The 21,966-nt window shown below is 43.0% G+C and overlaps 2 protein-coding genes across 11 annotated transcripts in view; one reads left to right on the top strand and one right to left on the bottom strand.

The window, feature by feature from the left end:
• Positions 1 to 18,480, top strand: part of Fank1 (fibronectin type III and ankyrin repeat domains 1) — a 114,818-nt gene extending 96,338 nt beyond the window's left edge. For 4 of the 9 annotated variants that reach the window (XM_074078080.1, XM_074078076.1, XM_074078081.1 and 1 more), the window contains 6 exons: positions 2,349 to 2,514; positions 5,436 to 5,579; positions 6,128 to 6,205; positions 6,306 to 6,350; positions 6,458 to 7,441; positions 16,671 to 18,478. In XM_074078080.1, the coding sequence (XP_073934181.1) occupies positions 2,349 to 2,514; positions 5,436 to 5,579; positions 6,128 to 6,205; positions 6,306 to 6,350; positions 6,458 to 6,523 (499 nt within the window). In that variant the 3' untranslated portion in view covers positions 6,524 to 7,441; positions 16,671 to 18,478. Of the gene's footprint in view, positions 1 to 2,348; positions 2,515 to 5,435; positions 5,580 to 6,127; positions 6,206 to 6,305; positions 6,351 to 6,457; positions 7,497 to 16,670 lie in introns of those variants that run through there. The other 5 variants (XM_074078084.1, XM_074078082.1, XM_074078085.1 and 2 more) reach the window with 4 other exon arrangements.
• Adam12 (ADAM metallopeptidase domain 12) overlaps positions 11,951 to 21,966 on the bottom strand; it is a 332,872-nt gene continuing 322,856 nt past the window's right edge. For both annotated transcript variants that reach the window (XM_074078072.1, XM_074078071.1), the window contains 2 exons: positions 16,154 to 16,287; positions 11,951 to 14,132 (listed from right to left, as the gene is read on the bottom strand). In XM_074078072.1, the coding sequence (XP_073934173.1) occupies positions 14,072 to 14,132; positions 16,154 to 16,287 (195 nt within the window). In that variant the 3' untranslated portion in view covers positions 11,951 to 14,071. The remainder of the gene's footprint in view (positions 14,133 to 16,153; positions 16,288 to 21,966) is intronic.

Raw genomic sequence — 21,966 nt, 5'->3', positions numbered from 1 at the left:
CTTTATAATCAGAAAAGCAGCATTATTTAAAAACATTATCCAAATAACTAGAGTTTTATTTGCATACGGTCCTAAGAATGAAAATTTCCCTCCTTAGCAAAGGTTATGGTCAAGACCCTGGCGTGCTTGGGAAGGAGGCAGAGCATCCAACACCTAGGTGTGCGGGATGCTTGCTGTCTTCAGGTTGTCTCCTGGACACCAGGCCTGCGTGAGGACACGGGGACCTGGGCAGTGGGGCCATTCCAGTGCAGCCTGGCTTTGCCTCCTTGCTGGTGATTGCTCAGAGAGGCTCTTGCAATTTCCTTGTTAGGAGGATCATCTGCTTTGTTTTCCAAACCCTTTCTTCTCTTTTGGTGATACTGAGGTTTGAATTAAGGTCTCTGTGCTTGTTAGGCAGGTGCTATACCACCTGAGCCACACTTCTAGCCCTTTTTACTCTGGCTTTTTGTTCAGGCTGGCTGACACCATTATCTTTCTATGTTACAATTTCCATACCCAGCTGTTTTCAATCAAGATGGAGTCTTGCAAACTATTTTTTTTTTTTTGCCTGAGGTTGGCCTAGAACCACAATCCTCCCGATCTCAATCTAGTCAGTAGCTAGAATGAGCTAGTGTGAGCCACTAGTGCCTAGCTTATTTTCCACATCTTTATTGAGAAACACTTCAGACATTTTAACAAAAGTGAAAGAACAGTAAAACCGACACCTGTATATGCACCATCCAGGCTTGACAGGAGTTAACATTTGCCCATGTTTGCATCTCTGTTTACATTTTTGCTCCTGCCCCCTTTTGGACAATTAATTCCATAGTAAATATTTGGTGTCTTCACAGTACTGTAATTCAGTACCGTCTCCTGCAAACAAGGTCACTAACCTGAATGACTGCCATGTCATCTCCACTGAGGTGCATCCCACTTGTCCCCTATTGTCACTGATACCCAATCCATGCATACAGGCCTCCCATTTGCCCCTGAATGTCATCCATAGCTTTATTTGGGGTGGGGGCTAGGGTAAACCCATGATCCAGCCAGGGCTCACACACTGTATCTGCTTGATTTACCTCTGCTATCTTCTATATTCTAGACTAGGTATCTCTGTCTCTCTGTCTCTCTCTCTCTACCTCTCTTCATCCTTCATCCCCATAGCAGTGACTTTCTGTGGGGAACAGATTATCTTATAGAATGCCCTGTGTTCTAGATTTGCCTAATTGTCCCCACTTGTGAGGGAGACATTTAACTTGTTCACCTAACCCTTTATTTCCAATGAAGTTAAAATTAGGTATAGAAGGCTGATGGGACGCAGGTTAACATCTTTAATGAGAACTCTTCAGTGCTGGTATTGTGACTTGGTGTCACACCCGCCAGAAGGCCTGGACTGCAGGGTGTCTCACAGTTGGTGAGTCTAGGCTTGGCAGTGGTGAGGGTGGTGACAGCCAGAGATCTTCTTGGCAGTGATATAGTTTCCCCCTGCAATTAGATAACAACCTATGTGGTAATAACGCAGTGCCGTGTGACAGCTCGTTCCCCATTGACATTTACCCTGTGATTTCAGCATCCGCTGAGGACCCTTGTCCGAGAGAACTGTATATGGAGGAATTACACGGTTGCTTCCGTCTTACTAGCTGACATTCTCCTGTAAGAAAGAGCTTCCCCATCAACAGCAGAGGCCACACATAGTCAGTGGGCATTTCCCCCTAAATGCCGAAGTGCAGAGTAATGAATTGCATTAGTGCCAAACATGGGTCTTCCTTCACTCTGTTTTGGATATCATCAGGGTTGTGGAGATGTTTTAAACTCTAATATTTTACCCTCAATTATAGTCACTATGCATTTTCTTATTGAGAAAAATTTATAAATCATAAAATACACTTCTTTAAAATACACAACTTGGCTTTAAAAATATATTCACAAGATTCACCAACCACCACTATCTGATTCTGGAACATTCTCCTCATCCTGGAGAGATGCCAAGTTACTCTCCATTTCTCCCTCCTATAGGCAACCACTAGCCTGCTGGTTATGCCTTGCAGATTTGCCTGCTCTGGACATTTCATATAAATGGAGTCATACGATATGTGTCCTTCTATGTCTGACATCTTTTACTGAGCAGTATTTTAGAGTTCCTTCATATTGCAGCCCTTTTCTCCTTTTCATGGCCGAATAATACTCCATTGCATGGATATACCATGTTTTGTGTATCTATTCATCAGTTGATGGACACATGTACATTTTCATATGAAGAAAACACACAAAACAGACTTTTCGCTCACATTAGGACTTCATGGTGTAAGCCATGTGGATAAAATGTGAACCTGAGGTTGATGACGTGCTACTTCTTCTGTGTGTTGCAGTCTAATGCTTGCGTGCTATGCAGGACACCTCGATGTCGTGAAATACCTGCGAAGACATGGAGCTTCTTGGGAGGCTAGAGACCTGGGAGGCTGTACAGCTCTGCACTGGGCTGCAGATGGAGGCCACTGCCCTGTGATTGAGTGGATGATAAAAGATGGTTGTGAGGTATGGGCCTTCCTTGTGAACCACAGGGTACCGTCAGGAACCTGAAATGCTTTCCGTAGGGCCAAGAAAGAACAGGGCTTTGGTCATTTCAACTTGGAAATGCTGAGAAGGGCTTCTGCATGTCAGCAAGAAAGCAAGGATCTTGGAAAGTGAGATCCTGGTGGTCCCGATACACTTAGTGGGCCCAGGTTGTCAGGTTGGTCTTGTGGAGAAGAAAGAAATGGGGCTGAATTCAGAGCTGGACCTGATGCTTCTGCTTCATTTATTCCTCTGTCCATTCAGTTATTTCTCTCCTTATTCAGTCTCTCAGTGCTTTGTTGAGCCTCTCCCACATCTCAGAGATTGTCCTAAGTGTTGGAGGCACAAGGATGGTGAGTGGTGTCACAGCCACAGTGCTTCTTGTTGCTTTTAAAGTCATTTTTATTCTTGGTTTCCTTTAAAGATTAGGCATTGCAGAAAGGCCCCAGGGTCAAGCTGAGTGTATGGAGAACAGAACATTTCAGCTCTTTCTGTCTACCCAGAGCAGGCATGCTGGGCTCCTGGGTTCTGTCATCACGAAGAACAAACCTGCTGTGACAAACAGAAGTTGAGCTTCTTGAACTTGGATAGGTATTTGATGGAGGGCAATTACAATTAGACCAATTATGATAACTGCTATTAACTTTGAAAAAAAATTTTTTTTGGTGATGCTGGGGTTTGAACTCAGGGCTTTACACTTCCTAGGCAGCCAATCTGCATCTTCAGCAATGCCTCTAGCTCATTTTGCTCTGATTATTTTGGAGATAGGGTCTCACATTTACCCAGGCAGGCTTGGACTGAAAGCCGGGACGACAGGCATACGACACTATGCCCAACTATTAGTTGAGATGGGGGTCTCATAAGCTTTTTTGGGGGGTCTGGGCTGGCCTCTAACCCCAATCCTCCTGATCTTAGCCTCCTAAGTTGCTAGGATTACAGGTGTGAGCTGCTGATGCCTGGCATCTTTGAAAACTTTAATCTCTTCAAAGCCTTGGACTAAGAATTTCTGGGCATGGAAATAATGGATGGACAAATACCATGCTGACAGTGACTGCCGGATGGCAGGGTTCTGGGAAATTAAACTGATGACCTGGAGAATTAACTCAAATGAAGAAAAATCATGTCTTCCAGAAGATGTCAGCAGATTTGTTCTCATTTGCTGCTGAAGTATGATTGAGGGGAAGCAAGGTGTATGTGGCAGAGTATCATTGGTTCCTGTTGCTGTTTGTGGAGAGTTGAGAAGTGTTCCCTTGAAGGAAAATCTCAGCCATGAAGAGATTCTTGTTCATCATTTGTTTCTTTATGTCTTACAGACATGCATAAGAGGTCAGGAGGCTGAGCCCTTGGGCTTCAGAGGGAGAGCCAGGCCATATTCTTCTCATTTGGTTTATAGTGAGCTGTGCTCATGATTCAGACCCAATAAAAGTCTGTAGTTGAAAAAGGCCGATCTTTGCTGAAAGAGGAAAAGAATCCAGAATTGGACAGTCTCTGCTTTGAACATTTTAAATATGGAATTTTGGAAATGTATGCTCTCTGGACTTCAGCTAAAAACACAATTATTTGGGATAAATTCTATCTTTCTCTGTAGCACAGAAGCCATGCTGCAGAGGACATAGCCGTAAGCATGAATGTGTCTCCACTGGATATTTCCCTGTGGCTGCTAGTGGTGGACAGATGATGGCAACCTGAGTGTCTGTGCCCTTGGCTGAAGGCTCACCTGACACATCTGACGATGTGGGAAGCCAAGCTGGGTGTTGCCATTTTCTTCCCAAATGTAATGCTGTTATGCTGAGAGTGACACATTTCCTTGAATGGGGGAACCATTTCTACATTTGACAAGCCACGTGACCTCAGAAGAGACACTTGATGTCTCTGAGATTGGTTTGATCATTTCCAGACTGGAAAGCTTCAGGACCAAAGGGTGAAAGCATGTTGAAAATTGTACAAAGCCTCTTGAATTAGCAGGTGACGATTTTATCACTGTTCAAACTCAGTAGGCTTGTTGCTCATGAGTTCTTTATTTGCATGAAGAAGAATAAGGTTGCTTGGATGATCTCATACATAAAAATAACCCAAAGTGTCCCCAGGACCTCCTGCCAGTTCCTTGTTGGTTATTCTATCCTGATGTTTCACTAAAGCAGAAGATCATCTTTGAGTAGTAACAGAAGTCTGTGTGTGTGTGTGTCCACCATGCTCACACACACCTATCTTTACTTCAGTACCACTCTTCCTATTTTGCTTAGGTCTTTGTTGGAGTTGCGGGGGCGGGGGGGGCAACATTTACATTTTCTTATTTTACAATATTTCTTTTAAAACACTAAGTTTGAGAGAATTCAGTGCAGAGCAGGTTTTGGAAAATGGGTTTCTTTCTACTGGGCACACTGTTTTGGAGAAGCATTTAGTCAGTCAGCTTTTCCTGTTAGAGCTGGTGTAATGGATCTGGTCTCCTTGCATTGACTGTGGGTCTCCTGCCTGAACTTGGTGAGTGTTGCTAAGTATAATGGTGTGTGTCTATTTATCTTATTCCAGAAAGGATTTAAAGCACTTACAAACACAATTTTTAAAAACAGGTGGGGAAAGTTATGCAAGAGAACATACCACATGAGCTCATACGGGACCAAGAGTAAGGTCAAGTTCAGTTGCCACTTCTAGTGCATCTTTTTCCATTTTAAAACAATGGAGATGAAAATGCCCATGAGAGTCCCGGGGCCTGTGGCAGAGGGGGAACCTTCTCATTGCACACAGATGTGACTTGTTAGCATAACCTGATCGACTTGAGCCAAGTCTAGACAGACCTTCAGTGAAGCCAGGAGCTGGGTGGTAAACGCTCCTTTTGCAAGCCTGTGAGGAAGTATGCTATAGAGAGGCAGCGAGCTGACGCAGTGCTTCATCTGTCGCCACAGGTGGATGTCATGGACACTGGCTGTGGGTGGACCCCGCTCATGAGAGTCTCTGCAGTGTCTGGAAACCAGAAGGTGGCCTTGCTCCTCATCGAGGCTGGGGCCGATGTGAATGTGAAGGACAAAGACGGAAAGACACCACTCATGGTACGCCCTTCACCTGCAGGTCTCAGCTTTTTCTACAATTTGACCTTCCTGTGAGTTCAGCCCTGGTTTTGGTTGTGTATATTAATCCCTAGCAGCCTGTTAATAAAGGCATGAGAATGTCACCACCAGGTTGGCCTTGAACTCCTGGGCTAAAGCTATCCTCCTGCTTCAGCTCCTCTCCCACAGTAGCTGAGACCACCGGGGTGCATCACCATGCCCAGCACTGTACTCTTTTGATTGTCTTTTACAACTGCTTGATTGAGGATTACCAACCCCAGTCCCACTGGAGGATCAAAACAGACCTTTTAAAACAATGCTTTTCTGTGCTGGGCTGGCCTGGTCTTTACTGTATCATTATTTCAGCAAGGACAAAGGGAGGTGACATTTCCACTGTCCTTGTGGTTGCCACTGCTGGGCAGTGACTAGAACACAGTCCTGTCATGCAAAGCCTGACAGCTGTGCCTTTCTGATGTTGCTGGTTGTCTCGGCTGCCTGCACCCCCTGCAGGAAGGGGAGTGCTCCTCACACCACACTGTTCTCTTTTTCAGGTAGCCGTATTAAATAATCACGAACAGTTGGTTCAGTTACTTCTTGACAAAGGGGCAGATCCAAGTGTCAAAAATGAGGTAAATAAACTTTACTGGAGATTTTCTTTTGGAGGAGAATACAACACAAGGATATAGAGTCTAATACAGATTATATAATCTTTGCTGTTTCCTCTTTCAGTTTGGCAAAGGTGTCCTAGAAATGGCCAGAGTTTTTGACAGACAGGTGAGGATGTCCTCTCTGTCTACCAAGGCTAATTTTGTAGTACTTTCACAATCGAAATGGCCACCAAAACCTTGGAGGACATTCACCTGTTTGTTTTGTTTTTCTAGAATGTCCTCTCCTTGTTAGAAGAAAGAAAAAAAAAGGTGCTAAGTAAGTCCTCCATTCATCAATGAGAACCACCTGCCTCCAAGGGCCAAGTGAAACAGCAAAGTGCGACTGTTAAACCAAAGAAATCCTGCGTCTCTGAGATCTGTACATTTATTTATTTAGTTGAAGATTCACGGTGACTTTTCTGTAACAGACAACTGTTCCCGCATTGAAATACATCTTTTTTAACCTAAGCACGTGTGTATGTGCTCTCATCATTGGGCGACTATGGCTCGGGGATGTTTGCTTGCACTTGTGACTTTGGAGCTAGACATGAAACAAAACGTTTATGCACCAGAGCTACACAAACATCCATGGGTCTCCACTCCCAGCTTCTGCCCCCCAGCTGTCCCTCGAGCTATCCAGGCCTGTGGGCCTTCTTCCCCCCACATGTTTCCTATTATCTCCCCTCCTCACTGCAGGCCTTCCCGGCTGTGCCGCCAGGCTGCTGTTACCTCCTGCCGCGCTGCTCCTTCTAAAACCCAGAACTTTTCTCCTCTGTTCTTGGCCTCACATCAAAGCTCAAAATGCATCTCTCAAGACTCTGGTCCTGTTCTGTTAGTGGTGTCTGCTTGAGGGTCCGTGTTCACGGAACAGGCCTGGCTGTGCATGTGTTTGCATACCTCACGGTGGTAGCCACTGACAGCTTGACCAGACTAAGTGCATTAAATTTAGTCTTCGGAGTGAAAAGGATTTTGAAGCTGATCTTGTAGTTTGCAGACAAGTAAGGGTTAATGGCACCCAAATCTGCTGTTTGGGAGCTTAAAGACACAAACGTGGTGGAGCTGTAGCTCTGAAAACACATTGAAAAACAGCAAAGAAGTGAGCAGACCAAATGCAGATCACATCTAGACACAGACTGATTAGCTTGGCCTGCAAGTAAACCTGCTACAAAGATCCACACAGGAGCGGAATTTTCTTGGTGGGGAAGGACCAACTTAAAGGTAATTACAACCCCAAAGCTTTTGGGAAAGGGAGAGGACACAGGGAGAATGTGTTGTTTTATTGATGTTGGTGATCTTCAGCTCTATTCTGAATGTGCACCCTGGGAATTGGTTTTGTGAGCTATAAATAATCCTGCTCACAGACATTTCATTGGCATTTTTTTTTTCTCTTTTGCCTTTTGGACAAATGCATTCTATGTTTGCTAGATTAGATTTCTAAAGAAGTCTAAAAATTGGAACATATTTACGACTTTCTGAAGCTCCCCTCCCACTTTCCCTGTGATCAGTGTTGACATTCACCTTCACTTCATTTCCCGGTCTGTTGCAGCATGCATTCACTGGCCTCTCTATGGAAGGAGTGCACACACATTCCTTCTTGCTAACATCAAGCTTGGCAACGTGGTGCATCCTACATGCCTGCGATGGTCTCCCCGGGCTCTAGTGGACTGCTGGATTCTCTATGCTCATGTGCTACATCGGACAGCCCTGTCTCCTTTTTTTTGCTTAATGAGATTAGAAGATGGCTTATCGCCTGTCTTAATTTTTCGTTAGAACAATTCATGGTTTTATTAGTCCAATTTTTCTAATTCCTTATTTTATACTTTTTATTGCTACAAATTCATTTTTTTCTATTTTACCTATTCCTTTTGGAAGTTCCTTTTATAGATATTAAATCCACTCACTGTTGACTTTTAAAAATAATATATGTATTTAGGGCTATGAATTTTCCCCTCAGCACGGCTTTAGTTGTATTAGCATAAGTTTTTTTTTTTCCCTTCTAAAACTTTCTGATCTAAAGATTCAATTGGGAAGACTTGCTAACTACAGATTCTTGGCCACCCCCCTCACACCCTCTGAAGTATGGATTTTAACAGGGTCACAGGTGAGTTATTTTTCAGGGAGTTGAGAAAGTCATAAAAGTTACAATGTGCTTTATTTTCAAATAATCATCTGCAATTTATCTTTAAGTAAAGATTCATTACAGTTCCAGGGCACAGAATTGTTTTTTTGATAGTCTTCTCCCCACCCCCCCAGAGGCACTTGCAAGGAAGTTATATTCTTTGTGTGTAAGATCCCACGTGACACACATCAGTTTGCATTACCTTGTCATCCATGTTGGCATTCATCTATGTTACTTCACAAAGCACACTTGCTCTGTCGTGAGTGGAACAAAGTAAGAATAATGCTGTCATCTTTGCAACCATCTTGCATATGCGTGTTTTCTGCAGTTTTGTGAAGTTGGATGCTATTAAAAAACTTGTACACATATATCCATTACATTTATATTTGCTTTGCCTTATATGCATGATACATCTGCACACACTGTCTAGTGTTTGAATTTCTCTCTTACATAAATAAGGTGAGTTTTAAAATTTATTCTGATAGGTTACAAATTTACATTGTTCAAAGAAAAGTACCAGGCCCCCCACCCGCTCATGGGTGGTGCATGAACAGATGTCTTTGTCCCTCCTCATCCTCTCACCTGTATCCTGAGGACTGGCAGCAAGCAGTCCAGGCTCACAGCCCCCTCCAGCCATTCTTCTTAGTTTTTTGTGCATTGCTCCAAAATTTCCTTATGCATTTATAAATGAATGACATCATTTATACATTTTTTTTTAACATGAGAGTTCTCCCGTTTTTGTAACATTCTCAGTAATGAATGAGACACTTTTTGTTTACCTGTTTACCATTTATTGGATATAATGTTCTTAACAGTGACATTTTCTACTGAAACAGCAGGTTGTGTTCACTTGTAAATCCCCAGAATGAGCAATGTGTACATAAGGAACAGAACATAGTATAAAAAGTTATGTGAAAAAATTGGCAAACCAAAGCATTATAAATGGATGAAGCACTGGAGTGTGACTATGCTGGTTTATGTAGCTATAACTTCAATCTATACTGTGCTAAATAGCCTGTGGCCAAGGGAAGAGAGTGACATGGACAGTTGCCACACACTTTGGGGCTTCCCCACTACCTACCAAATTGCCCTGATGGAAGGAGCTAAGAGAACTATTTGTTCTGCCTCAACTTATCCTGCCTTGGAGTCTTAGAAGTTTTGCTTGTTTTTTTTTTAAAATTTGTTTTTCTTATCATGACCTATAGGTGCCTGCTTATAGGCCATGGATGTAAAACACTATTCAAGTTCTTTGTAAAACTAAAATGATCACATGATATTCATTCTCTTGTCTCAACTTAAATGTGCTAAATTAAGGTTCAAAAAGTTACTCTCTAGAAGAATCACAGGGAACATAGCACGTTTTGAAGGCAATGTAGAAAATGAGGGCACTCACTTTAAATTGACAATGACTTTGAGTATTAAACCTTCTGTGACCAGTATCCATTATTGAGCACTTTAACAATCTGATATGCAGTATTTCTTTTCCTAGTTTTTCTCATATGAAACAAGTTTGTAATGGCTAGATTCTGAACTGCCTTTACTGTCCACAACTTAAGGGAGAGGTGTGTCTACAACAGGCAGGAAACAGCACACTCACATGTGGGTACATGGCTCCAGGGAAGGTCCCTTACTGCACAGCCCCGATTCTGAGTGCCAGGCTCCCAAGTCTTTCTTGGATGATTACTTGTTTCATTGCCAGAGTTTCAAAACATTTAAGAGCAATAGGTGTCAATGGAAAATTTAGAGTGATTCAAGAGAATTTTGTAATCATAGCTAAATTGATTTCCCTCTTTAATTAAAACAAGGTATAGGGTAGGAGGTCACTGAGTTGTGTGTTATAGGCAGGGGTTGGGGACTCTGAGGGACTTGAGGCTGGGGATACTGGTAGGGTTGCTCTTCTGTGTCTCTGGAAAAGGCTGGACTTTGGTGCCCAGTAAGTGGACTTTTGCAGCATGGCCACACACTGCGGCAGCCCCCACTTTGGCTGACCTGAAGTAGCGTTGAAAATAGAGATTTGACCATCAGAGAGTGGAGAGGCCTCGGCATTGGATTTGGCCTGAGTAAGGCACTTGTGTCCAGTGATAGGGGAAGGAAAACAGATGCATTAGTCTCTGGTTCCTGAGTCCAGATATGTGCATGGCGTTGCTAAGTCATGGAGAGTGACTGGCAACATAGGGCTGGTTTCTAGCTTGAGTGGGGAGAGCAGACAGTCCTCCACCAGCCAGTGTGTGAGAGTCACAGCTCTGGGTCAGCACAGGTGCTGGGAGACTTTTGGGAGGGCTGATATAACTTTAATCTGGGTCACTTGTGTATGGCTGGGACCATTTTGAGAGCAATGAGGAAGGATCTGTAGACCACGTCTGCCCTGAGCTTTCTCCATAACACCTAGTGAAGGGAGCCCCTCCTAGAACAGCTGAAATGTGAAGTGAACCTCATGAGGAAAGACTGCAAGTGGTCAGGTACATTAGGAAGATCTGGCCCCGCTGGCTCAGTGTGCTTAGTAAACATCAATTGAGAGGTGGCACGGGGTTCTCCTTGGCCCAGTTCCAGGCTCTTTTTAGCACCTTGGGGTCACAGGCTCCTAAGAATATTCTGACACAGATCACTTTGAGCAGTTCTAGAGGATGCATTGATGTGTTGTATTGATTTGTCAGAGAACAATGGCTTACAGTTTCAGCCTGAGAATTCCTAATAAAGTTAAGAAGGCATAAAAATGTCCCCTCTGAGATTTGTCAGGAGTATTCATTCTCATATAGTTTAATTTGTTGCTTTTGTTGGTTTCTGTGATGTCATCCCACATGTGTAAGCTGGAAAAATTCACACTGGGAAGTGTAACCTCCTCATGCAGATTTCCAAATGGAAAAAGTTATGCATCGTTTCTCTTGGTTGCCACACATCTGATTCCATGTGTCAAGAAAACAAACTCTTAAGAATATTTCAATAGATAAACTTTTCAATGGAATCCCTGGAAGATTAGCTGTATACCACCTGGTAAAGTGGGGCTTTGTAGCCTACGACCATTCCTAGATGTAGGAGGAAAAGCAAGCAGCTTCCAGGCCTGCTTTGTGTCTAGGCACTGAGCTTTCTCAGTTATGGTGTTTTCTTTCTTTCTTTGTTTTTTTTTCTTTTGCTGGTACTGAGGTTTGAACTCAGGGTCTCATGCTTGCTAGGCAGGTGCTCTACCACTTGAGACATGCCCTCAGTGATAGTCTTATAAAGTTCAAACCAACTCTATTGTTTATACTTATAAAATTAAAAACATATTAAAGAAATTGCCATTGAAATAGATGTATTGGTTTTTGTTTCCATCATTTAAAGAATATAAAAATGGAGAGAAATACTCTCTCAGCCCCCAACAATTACCCTGGTTACTGGTTCCTAAGCAACATTAAAGTGGAAGTTATTGCTAAATATGCTTTATTTGATAAATATTGCATGTTGGAAGTATTCTTTTAATATGATTTGTGTATTGTAAGGGACTATTAGGATTAAATATGTTCTTATTCAGTAATAAATGGCACGGTTCTATAAAAGCACGTAGTCCTGTAGAGATAAGAATGTGTCACCAGCCACAGTCCCTATGTGGCCACTGACAACATGGCATAAGATCACAGTTTTAACCTCCTTTAATACCATTATCTGTTCAGAAAGAACAACAACAACAACAACAAAAACCTGGTGATGTTCATATCTTTCCTCTTACTCGAAATAGAAGGAGAGGCTAAAATGTCAGCTCTAAGGATTTGGGCATCTAGAAAGACAATATGCACATCATGCACCATAAAATTCTGTAAACCTTTCAAAGTGTATGTTTTGGCCTTAATACAATTACCAAGTGTCACATCAGTTACAGTAATCCTGTATGTACCTCATCAGCAGTAATTTCATCTAGCATGGCTTTGCATTTCTAAGAAAATAACTGTATCATAAACAGATGCATGCTATAGGAATGTATTAGCCCGGGTTCCCATTTGTGCATTTGTGACTTGGATTTTTTATCCATACTTATGAATACCGTGTTGTCTAGATACAGTGGGGAGCATGCGCAAAGTGAAATGCAGTTTCATTTTTTTGGAAGGCAAGCCAAGATTCTTGGTATATATTTTTCTTTCTGCCTCAAGGCATAAGAGAACTGTTGAAATGACCTCAAAAAGAAGTCTTATCATAAAACACTTACAGTGAGTGATAGAAATGTTGTCACTTGCCTTCTAATGTGAAAACTAGTCAAACATGACTCCACAGAATACAGTGAGAGGCATAATGGCATTTGGCCTTATTTGAGTATTTTTGTATGTTTCATGCCATTAGATTCAGGCATCTTAAAGACTTTGTGAAAACAGCTCCCCAGGAAGACACTGGAAGAATAAGAAGCTGAAGGGGCAGCTTGCCCAAGCCTGCCTTTCATGAATATATAGGATTAGGAAATTGATTTCCTTAACACATTCTGTGATGCTCAACAGGTAGATTGCAAGCTTTTAAGATTCAGACTGTATGCTGAAAACATCCTTTAAAGATTCCTGCTGTCTAGCTGAGAAAATAGGATGTTCCAAAGAGAACTGAATGGTAACTTAGGGTCTGTGCCCAACATAGACTGTAAGGATAGAAGACATAGGCTGTACCAATGAGCATAAGCATTCCATTTGGCTATAGTTTTTGCAAGCAAAGGGATTCTGCCTAATTTTTAAATATGTTGAGCCTTGCTGTAAAAGGAGATTTTTATCTGCAGAATTGATTGACTAGATCTGGTTACTAGTTCACATCTGAAAATCATTATTATGGTCCCAGAGAAAGCCTCATCTATCTGTCTGAACACAGGGTCATTGTACTGCAGTTGAGAAGACAATATGGTAATTTGCTTAGCTCCAAATAGTACAGGGAGATGTGGCTTTGCAGTGCCCAGGCAGTGGCTTTCTTGTAGAAACACCACCCTTCCCAATCTAAATAACCTGCCATTGCCAGCACTTCATAAAGGGAAGCCAGAAAAAGAAGTTCTTGGTGTTGCTATAAAGCAAAACCTTGAGCAGTACTACAGATCCCTTGTCTGCTCTCCAAATGTGCTCATGGCCGGTCAGCTCAAGGTCAAGTGTCTGCCTGGCCTGGTCTGGCCACACCTCAGAATTCCTGTCTGCAACCCAGGTTCTCACCAAAGGTCCCTGGCCAGAAACCAGATCCTTGCCTGTAGTGTCAAAGCATCAAGGCACAGCCCCTGGGGCCTATCAGCATGCAGGCACCCAAGGCCTCCCTGAAGGCGAAGCACAGCCTGGACCTGTGGGCCCCACTCTAAGTTCTACTGGGGTCTCTGGAGCTGGGTCTGGTACCACAACCACAGCTATGGGTAGTTTGGGAGCTGTTTTCCAATAGAGCCTTGCTCAGAAAGTAAACATCTTGTCCAGAATCCCATCAAGCAGGATATTTCAAGTTCACTAAAACATTAAAAGCACAAGCCTTCCTTCCATGGAAAACTCAGGGATGTAAAAATGCCTACTACAGCGCACTGCACTGTAATAAACATTCCGCATAAATTAATAATTTACAAGTACCTGAGCAAGTATACAGAGCACCAGAGCACAGCACAGCCCCGACGGCAGTAGCTCAAAGTTCTTGAAATAATGGTGTTTTAAACATTAAAAAAAATTCTTAAGGTTGGTACAAAAAAATCACTCCAACTGGAGTTGAAAGATAGTGCAAACTTCTGTCTTCACTGTTGAAAAAAGGTGCTGGCTTTTGTCTCACTTCATGAAGGCGGCGTGGGTAGATCTGGGCACTTGGGGTAGATACTTAGGAGCAGGTCTGAATGATGAGTAATAAAGAGAGAAAATGAAACTGTAGTTAGAGGTCTTGGAAGCCACTGCTGTAGACACAGATGTACAGGATGGGAAAGGTTGTGTGTGTGTGTGTGTGTGTGTGTGTGTGTGTGTGTGTGTGTGTGTGTGTGTGTGTGTGTGTGTGTAGTGGGGTTTGAACTCAAGGCCTAGCGGTTCTACCACTTGAGCCACACCTGCAGCCTTAGGAGAGGTGTTTTCCTGCACTTTGATGAGCTTCATAGGTTAGATCCCACCAGCCCATGTATGGGCCCAAGACCATGCTTCCTTCAGCAGGGATTGCAGCTCCAAACCCCCACTGATTCTGGAACAGCACCATGCAACAGGAAAAATGATGTGAGTCACTTAGGTGATTTTAAGTTTTCTAGTAGTCACGTAAAAAATAAAGGGATGAAATTAATTTTCATTATAAGTTAACAGACCTAGAGAGTTATCATTTCAATGTGTCATCAATATAAAAAGCACTAAGAGAACTGACATGTGGGGGGTACTGAATCTTTAAAATCCAGCATGTGCTTATACTTACAGCATTTTATTTATTTATTTATTTATTTACCAGCCACAATGTGCTGAACACCTATTGGATTGCACAGCAGAGCTCTAAGTCCTAGAGCAAAGCTGCCCAGCACATGGGATCCCTCAAAAACGAATATGCAAGACAAGACCCAAGTCAGCTTGCACCAGCAGCAGAGGTTAAGACTGGCCTTGGTTGAGAGCACTGTGAAAAATGATCATTCCCTGGTCATGGCCATGTAAAGTGGTACTTTTTTTTTTTTTCCAAATAGACAAAGAAAAGTAACTAAGTTCAGCCTCCAAACCACCATGAAATAAGTAGGATGCTACACAATTTTTCTGCATTTCTGCATTCAGGAATAGAATCATTGCCCTGGTCCTTGACCAGTCTTATCTCTGAGATTTATTAGATAACTATTTCTTTCCCAGGTCAAACATTCTTTCCAAAAAGCTGTAATGAAATCACTAAAGCATGTTTTTCCCTTCAGAGATGTGAGTTGGTGCAGGGTCTGGCTAACAGTTAGTACGTTTGGATTTTTTGAGCTCATGGAGTGAGCATTCTGCTAGGGGGCACATGAATCAGGCAAGGGCTTTGGCTGAAAGTTTAACACCTCTGTGCTGGTCAGTGTTTAACAACCCACTGTAGCAAGAGAGCTTGATCTGTAGCATTTGCAAAAATACTCCAAACCAGGCTGATATCACAAACATGGAAACCATGCGAATAGCCATTAGAAAGTAGTAACAAATTGGAAGAGGCATTTTGAGCATTCGTTACCTTTGTTCATATTATAACTTACATCATAGCAAGTTCATGTGGCTTAATCCTTAATATTGACTAGGTTGGGCATCTAGCTTGCAAAATTCCAGGAAATTTGGTAGCCCTCACCAAAAGCATGAACCCAACTCCAGCATCACAGTAGGTTGACCTCCCTGTGTAAGTAGGAGTCAGGCTAAGTCTGCCTCCATCCCTGTAGGAGAGGGTGGAGACGAGGACAGCAGGAGAGCCTTTAAGGGAGATTCAGTTGTACAGAGAAGCTCCAGGCCTCCTGCTATTCAGCATTTTCAGCTTATTCATTTCCCCATTTTTATATTTGACCCTCCAACCTGACTTGGTGCCTCTCAATCCTGGGACTGGGCAGAGTTAGTCTTGCTGAGAGTGATGGAGGTAGGGGTCCAGCCTTCATGCTACCATACCATTTTCCTTCTTAGTGCCTGTGGAAGACCTGACTGGGGCCCTATTGGCAGCTATAGCTTTCCCCATTTGGTCTCTTAGGTATAGTGGGGCCCTTGCTGAGAGTCAGGTGGCAATATCTGAGATTGTAGCTTGTGTTGACTGTTTCCTGGTTATTTTCACATCTATTGACTACTGCTCCTAGTTGTGAGGGAGACAGAAAGCATGGTCTAGCTTCCCCCTCCAACTCTCCTGGCTTGGTTGGTTCATCTGCCCTACAGTGTTGAAGGGAGAAAGAGACCCACCTGGTGGGAGCCAGACGTGATGCAGGTTCTTGCTGTCCCAGGGTCCTTGCCACTGGGGTGCTGGTGAACCGCAGAGTCCTGCACAAAGGATCAGCAGGCAGAGGCTTCTGCGGGGGGCTTGGCTTACGGATTCCCTGAAATAAACATAAGACTATACGTGATCCCTCAGCTCCAGAACCAGACACGGAGCTATCAGTCCCCCAAGAAGCACAATTTGGAGAGATTTCACGTCTGTGGCTAATCCTCTTGCCATACAAGGCAGGTAGGGTGTGACCGTTCACGTTCTGTTCTCTAACATTTAAAAGCTTTATCCGTAGGATTGTATAGCAAACACTCAAAGGCAGGTCTTGGTGTTCAGAGGCCTTAGGGGTGCAGGTGATGTTGGGGTTCTCTGCCAGTGATGGTCAGGAGATGTGAACTCTCATGAGCCTTCAGGGACTTTGCAATTTATTTATAAAGGTCTTGGGGAAACTCTTCCAAGCACTAATGAATTACCTTCCTTTCTTCCCCATGACAGGACTAGGTCGACTGTGAGTGCCCTGGATAATGAAGGTGACAGCCCTGCCCCCTGTCAGTGTTCCTCATGCCCATCAAGGACATGCACACATTGCTCTGACGTTCTTCCCTCCACATACTTCCTATGGTATGTTCAAAGGATCTGCACAGTGGCTTAAGGGACAAATAAAGCTCTTTAAAGGAGCTAGGGACAGCTGCACCAGAAGCCATGAGGACGGTAGGCAGAGCATGAACTTGGGGGCTGTTCTATCCTGGGTTATATCCAAAGACCAACGCTGAGGCACTTGTGCAAAGCCAACCTCTCTGAATTTCCATTTCTTCCTCCACAAAATGTTGGGAAACAAGATCTATCTCACAGCATTGTTGTGAGGCTTAAACAAAATAATGCATAGGAAACTCCCGGCACACAGGTAAAAACGATTAGTGCTAGCAGCATCCCCTCATTCCACAAACTTTAAAAAAGGCTTAATAGAAGTAAGAGAAAGCACAAAATGAAATAATAAAAAGCCCAGTATACTAGTACACCCACAACCTCTTCTCCTGGCCCTTCCCTTGCTCCCCATGGGAGGCGGGAGTTAGTAAGTGCCTGACACTGCTCTCCTCTGCAGCCCCGGGTGAATCTGGGTGCAAGATACCTTCTACTCTAGACCTGGTAGCCTGGAAGCACCAACAAATGCACAAGGTTGTGGGAAATGTTGCTGGAACCTCAAGAGAGACAGAATGTCCGAGTAATTAAATGATCTAACTCACTGTTGTCACCAGGTGTGGTGGTACATGCCTGTAGTCTCAGCTACTTGGGAGGCTGAGGCAGGAGGATCACTTGAACCCAGGAATTCATGAACAGTGTGGGCACCACAGTGAGACTGTTGTCTCAAGATCAAAACAAATACACAGTCCTAGGACTCAGTGTTCTACACATCCAGGAAGAACATTTAAAAATGATTTTAAAGCACTGGAGTTGAATTTCTCACAGTACTTATCACACTAAAATCACATTTCTCCAGCACTGGAGCTCAGTGGAACACATGTAACAGTAGACTCACTGTCTAACCTCTCCCTGCACAGCAGAGCTCCGAGCCCACAGTGGTGTGGGAGACATGCCAGGTGGGAACAACAGACAGAAGGGGCTAGAAGAGACCACCTGAACAAGGGACAGACAAATGACATTAGATTTTCACATTAGATTTCATTAAAAGAAACATAAGCAGGCTATAGAATGTAGACTAGAACAAATTCCTTAGCTAGGAACAAGGACACAGAATGTGCCTGAAGAGTGTGGGCCATGCACACTCAGCCAGGCTTTGCACTCACGAGCTCCTGAGCACATGCAGGTTCCTTTTTGGCTGAGAGGAGATCACAGCCCCTCCCTCTGGGAAGGCAGTAAAGCTCTCAGCACAGGGCGTGGCATGCAGTCACCATGAAGTGTGAGCTGCTGCTCCACTATGATTGACGGGGCGAGTTTACCTTCCAAGAGCATCCTACTCCCACCAACAAACTGAGTAATGAGCTAAGTCCACAAATCAAGCTCTCCTTCCCATAACAGAACAGAACACTGTGAGCAAGTTATCAGTGTGCAATATAAAAACAGATGGACACACTCATAAAATTGCAAGTCTTGGGGATTAAATAACCCACTACTAACAGATACAAGTGTTACTGTTAAGTGTGATTAAATGCCTAGTGTTGGCAATAAAGATGATGCCAGGTTTTAATTGTATGGAGAAATGAGATATGTGTTATAGCCTATCACAACACACTTGGATTTATCATGGACCTTAGAAAGTAATTAGATTGGGCATTCATTCCAACTTGCCTGGGATATTCCCACTTTATGCTTGTGGGAATTATTAGTCACATTCTCTCAGACATGTCCTCTACTTTAGGGAAAAAATGATATGGTCACTCTAGTGAGAAAGGTCCAAGTAGCTGATTGAAAGTTCTGACTTTAGACCTGAAGTCTGCTTCCTTCACCTGGCTCGGATATAGTCTGGAGGAAACATGTAAAGGTTATGCCTCAGTAAGAGGCTGGTTTCCTGCCAGGCCTAAGGGGTACAAAATGGCCATGGAAGTTTGACCGTGGTGGAAGGAGTGACATTTCCACGCGCCTGCTTGTTGCTTTTCCTGTTGCCTTTGCAAAAGCTAAACCAGGACTCCCCCAGAGAAGTCCAGTCCAGTCACACACTCTTCTGCAGGGAGCTAAGAAAGGACTCTAGGTTGCTCACATTCGATAAAGATTTCTTTAGATCTATTTTCATTTTAATCAAGGAAACAAATTCATTCCTTATTCCTCTTCCTTCTCACCTTCTTCCGTGTCCTGGAAGAAACACCAGGTGTGCTGGTATACAGGAACTCTCAGTCCTCTACCTTTTGCTCAGGTTCTAACAATAGCTGCATATTCCAAGATTTTTAAGAAGTTTGAAAACAAGCATTATAAAATCCAGATACAACCCCTTTGTTATCCAGAGAGATCTCTGCAAGGAGACTGGAAGTGATCACCAGAGCATGCCAGAGATGTCATACAGGGCCCAGTGTGGCATAAACAAATCTCATTCTGTGTACTCAGCCTATCTCTGGCTAAAAGACGATGGGACTTGTGATTATGGTACAGAACAAATGTTATAAACCTTAGAGAAATAACTGAGGCTGAGAGGTGGGGATTCTACAGCCAGCCACAGGGCCGGCTGAGTTGTGCGGATCCACTTTTCCTCTGAAAACCGCTGTAGTTGTTGGATGAAAAATATACTTAATTTTTTTCTTAAAAGCATAAATAGCTTCAAGAAGTAAGACAGCAGGAAGCTATCAGACCAAGTCTAAACAGAAGAAGCAGCCTGAAGAGGTAAGGAATACACACAGCAGCTGGAGGCCTCTGCCAAGCTGGGGAAACTGAGTTCTGGTTTGATGCCCTTTTATGATGAGGGATACAGGAACCAAAGGTCAGGACCTTTGGACAGAAAGCAAATGCACTAGTTGAATAGGACATCATTCTTTTTCCAACCCCTTTCCAAAAAAGCTGGGCTCTGTGGAGGAGACCTTAGGTCAAGAATCATGTAGAAGTGACTGGTGACGCTATCTGTCCGTTGTGGATGTTGAGAGCCTTGCAGAATACACTAGGAAAATGAAATGGCAGCCACACATCATCCTTGAGGCCTTGAAGCTGAAATCACACCACGTGGGAAGGTCCATAAGCCCCAAGCTGTTGGTTTAACTGTCATCCCAAACAGGTGTTGTCTTGGGCACCTACAGAGACAAAGCACACCCTCCGCAGAGGAGCACACCTTTCTCCTACACCTCACAGATCATTCTTCCAAAGCAGAAGGAACCACGTGTGAGAAGGAATAAGAGCCGGCAGCAACACGTCCAGAGACTTCAGGTGTGGGGATGATGAGAACTGTGCTTCAAGAATCGAAAGACAAGCACATATTTTCATTTAGCGCCAAGGAGAACTTCTGAAACAAAGTAGAACGGGTGAGTTTAAGGGCAAGCTGCATGAAGGAAGCAGAGTTTGCTGCGGTTAATGTAAACTTACAAAACAAGATACTATATACTTACGTAAAATATTCCAAAGAACTTATAAAAATAAGCACAGACTCAAGACAGTGATTGTATCTGGAGGGGGAAGTTGTGGGCAAAAATGACTTTAGTTGTCATTTCTTGATTTTCCTTTTTGTAACAAAGGGAGTGCATGTGTATTATCCATCTGGGACTTAAATAGGCACAAATGTAGGAAAACAGAACAAGAGCTACTTCTGTGCAACGTAAAAGTGGTGAATTCTAGGTTATTTTTACTTTTCTATATTTTAAAAACCAAAAAGTAATTTCAATCTCTGGACCAAAGGGGAAAACAAGAGAAACATGTAACACTTTTTTTTTTTTTTTTTTGAGACAGGGTCTCCTTGTGTGGCCCAGACTGGCTTGGAATTTGTGATTCTTCTGCCTCAGCCTCGAAAGTGCTGGGATTACAGGTGTGCACTACTATGCCTGGTTATTAGACTATTCAAAAAAAAATAATAAAATTCTCTACAAATTAGAACTAGTGAGCACAGAGGGAGATTCTTAGGCTCATACTTATATTAATAAAGCATGAATAAAAATGAAATAAGGGTATAAGTTAAAGAACAAATTTGAGATAGTAAAGATAAATTATAAAAACAACAGAAAAGTTATCATTCCTCAAAGATACATCATGCACATGCATAGAGCTAGAAATTTTTTTATTCGTTTACTCATATGTGCATACATTGTTTGGGCCATTTCTCCCCCCTACCCCCACCCTAGAGTTAGAAATTTTCATTCAACTATCACCAGATCCAACAAGGCAAGTCTGTTATCATCTCAAATCTGTGGAGTGGAGATAAAAGTAACACCTGAGGTCTGGTGGTGGTTAAGGAAGAAGAAAATATCTATATAACACCTCTAGCTGCTGCTTTATTTTTCCTTCAAAATTTTTGTTTTTATTATAGCGTATATTCATTGTATAGAGGGGGATTCATTGTATCTTTTTTGCCAGTGTTTTATTTTCCTTTTAAAAGTTATTATATTATTGTTGTGCTGGGGGTACATTGTGACAGTTACAAAATTCTTACATTAATCATAGTTGAATTTACCCCCTGTATCATTCTCCTTTATCCCCTCCCCCCCTTTCTTGTGTCATGGGATTTGAACTCAGGCCCTCCCGCTTGCTGGGCAGGCACTCTTACTGCTTGAGCCACTCCAGCAATGGAGGATTCATTGTGACAATTCCATATATCCAGATGATTTTTGGGGGGTGTGGTGGATTGAGAAAGAAATACATCTAATAAAATATGGCCAATAAAGGACCTGAGTAACAGAAATACAGTAAGTGGTGTTGAGAATTTCTAGTCACTTGTCTAGAAAAAATAGCAGCCTTCCTACATTACATGTTAAATAACAAATGGAAGGTTGTTTTCTTGGGAGGTACTGGGGTTTGAGCTCAGGGTTTTATGCTTGCCAGGCCAGGCACTCTACCACTTGAGCTATGCTTCCAGCCCTAATAAATAGCAAATGGATCAAATATTTAAATGTGAGAAAAGATCATGAAAGTGTAAGAAATGGAAAGCTCTGTTTGCAAGTTTGGAGCAACCAGGCTCTTCTAAACATGACGATTAAAATAGCCAAAATGAGAAGGAAAACAAATCAAATGGATCTGAGGAAGAACACAGATGCCTTTTTAACCTATCAGATTGGCAAAGATTAGAGCCATCTCTGACGATGCCATGTTGGTGCCAAGCTGGCGACAGAAATCAAGCACTTCCTTTACAGGCAGTCCTACTCAATCT

Source organism: Castor canadensis, chromosome 7 (genome assembly GCF_047511655.1).
Source record: "Castor canadensis chromosome 7, mCasCan1.hap1v2, whole genome shotgun sequence".
NCBI classification, from domain to species: Eukaryota; Metazoa; Chordata; class Mammalia; order Rodentia; family Castoridae; genus Castor; species Castor canadensis.
Note: the sequence above shows the minus strand (reverse complement) of the source record. Positions and strands in the feature narration are given on the sequence as shown.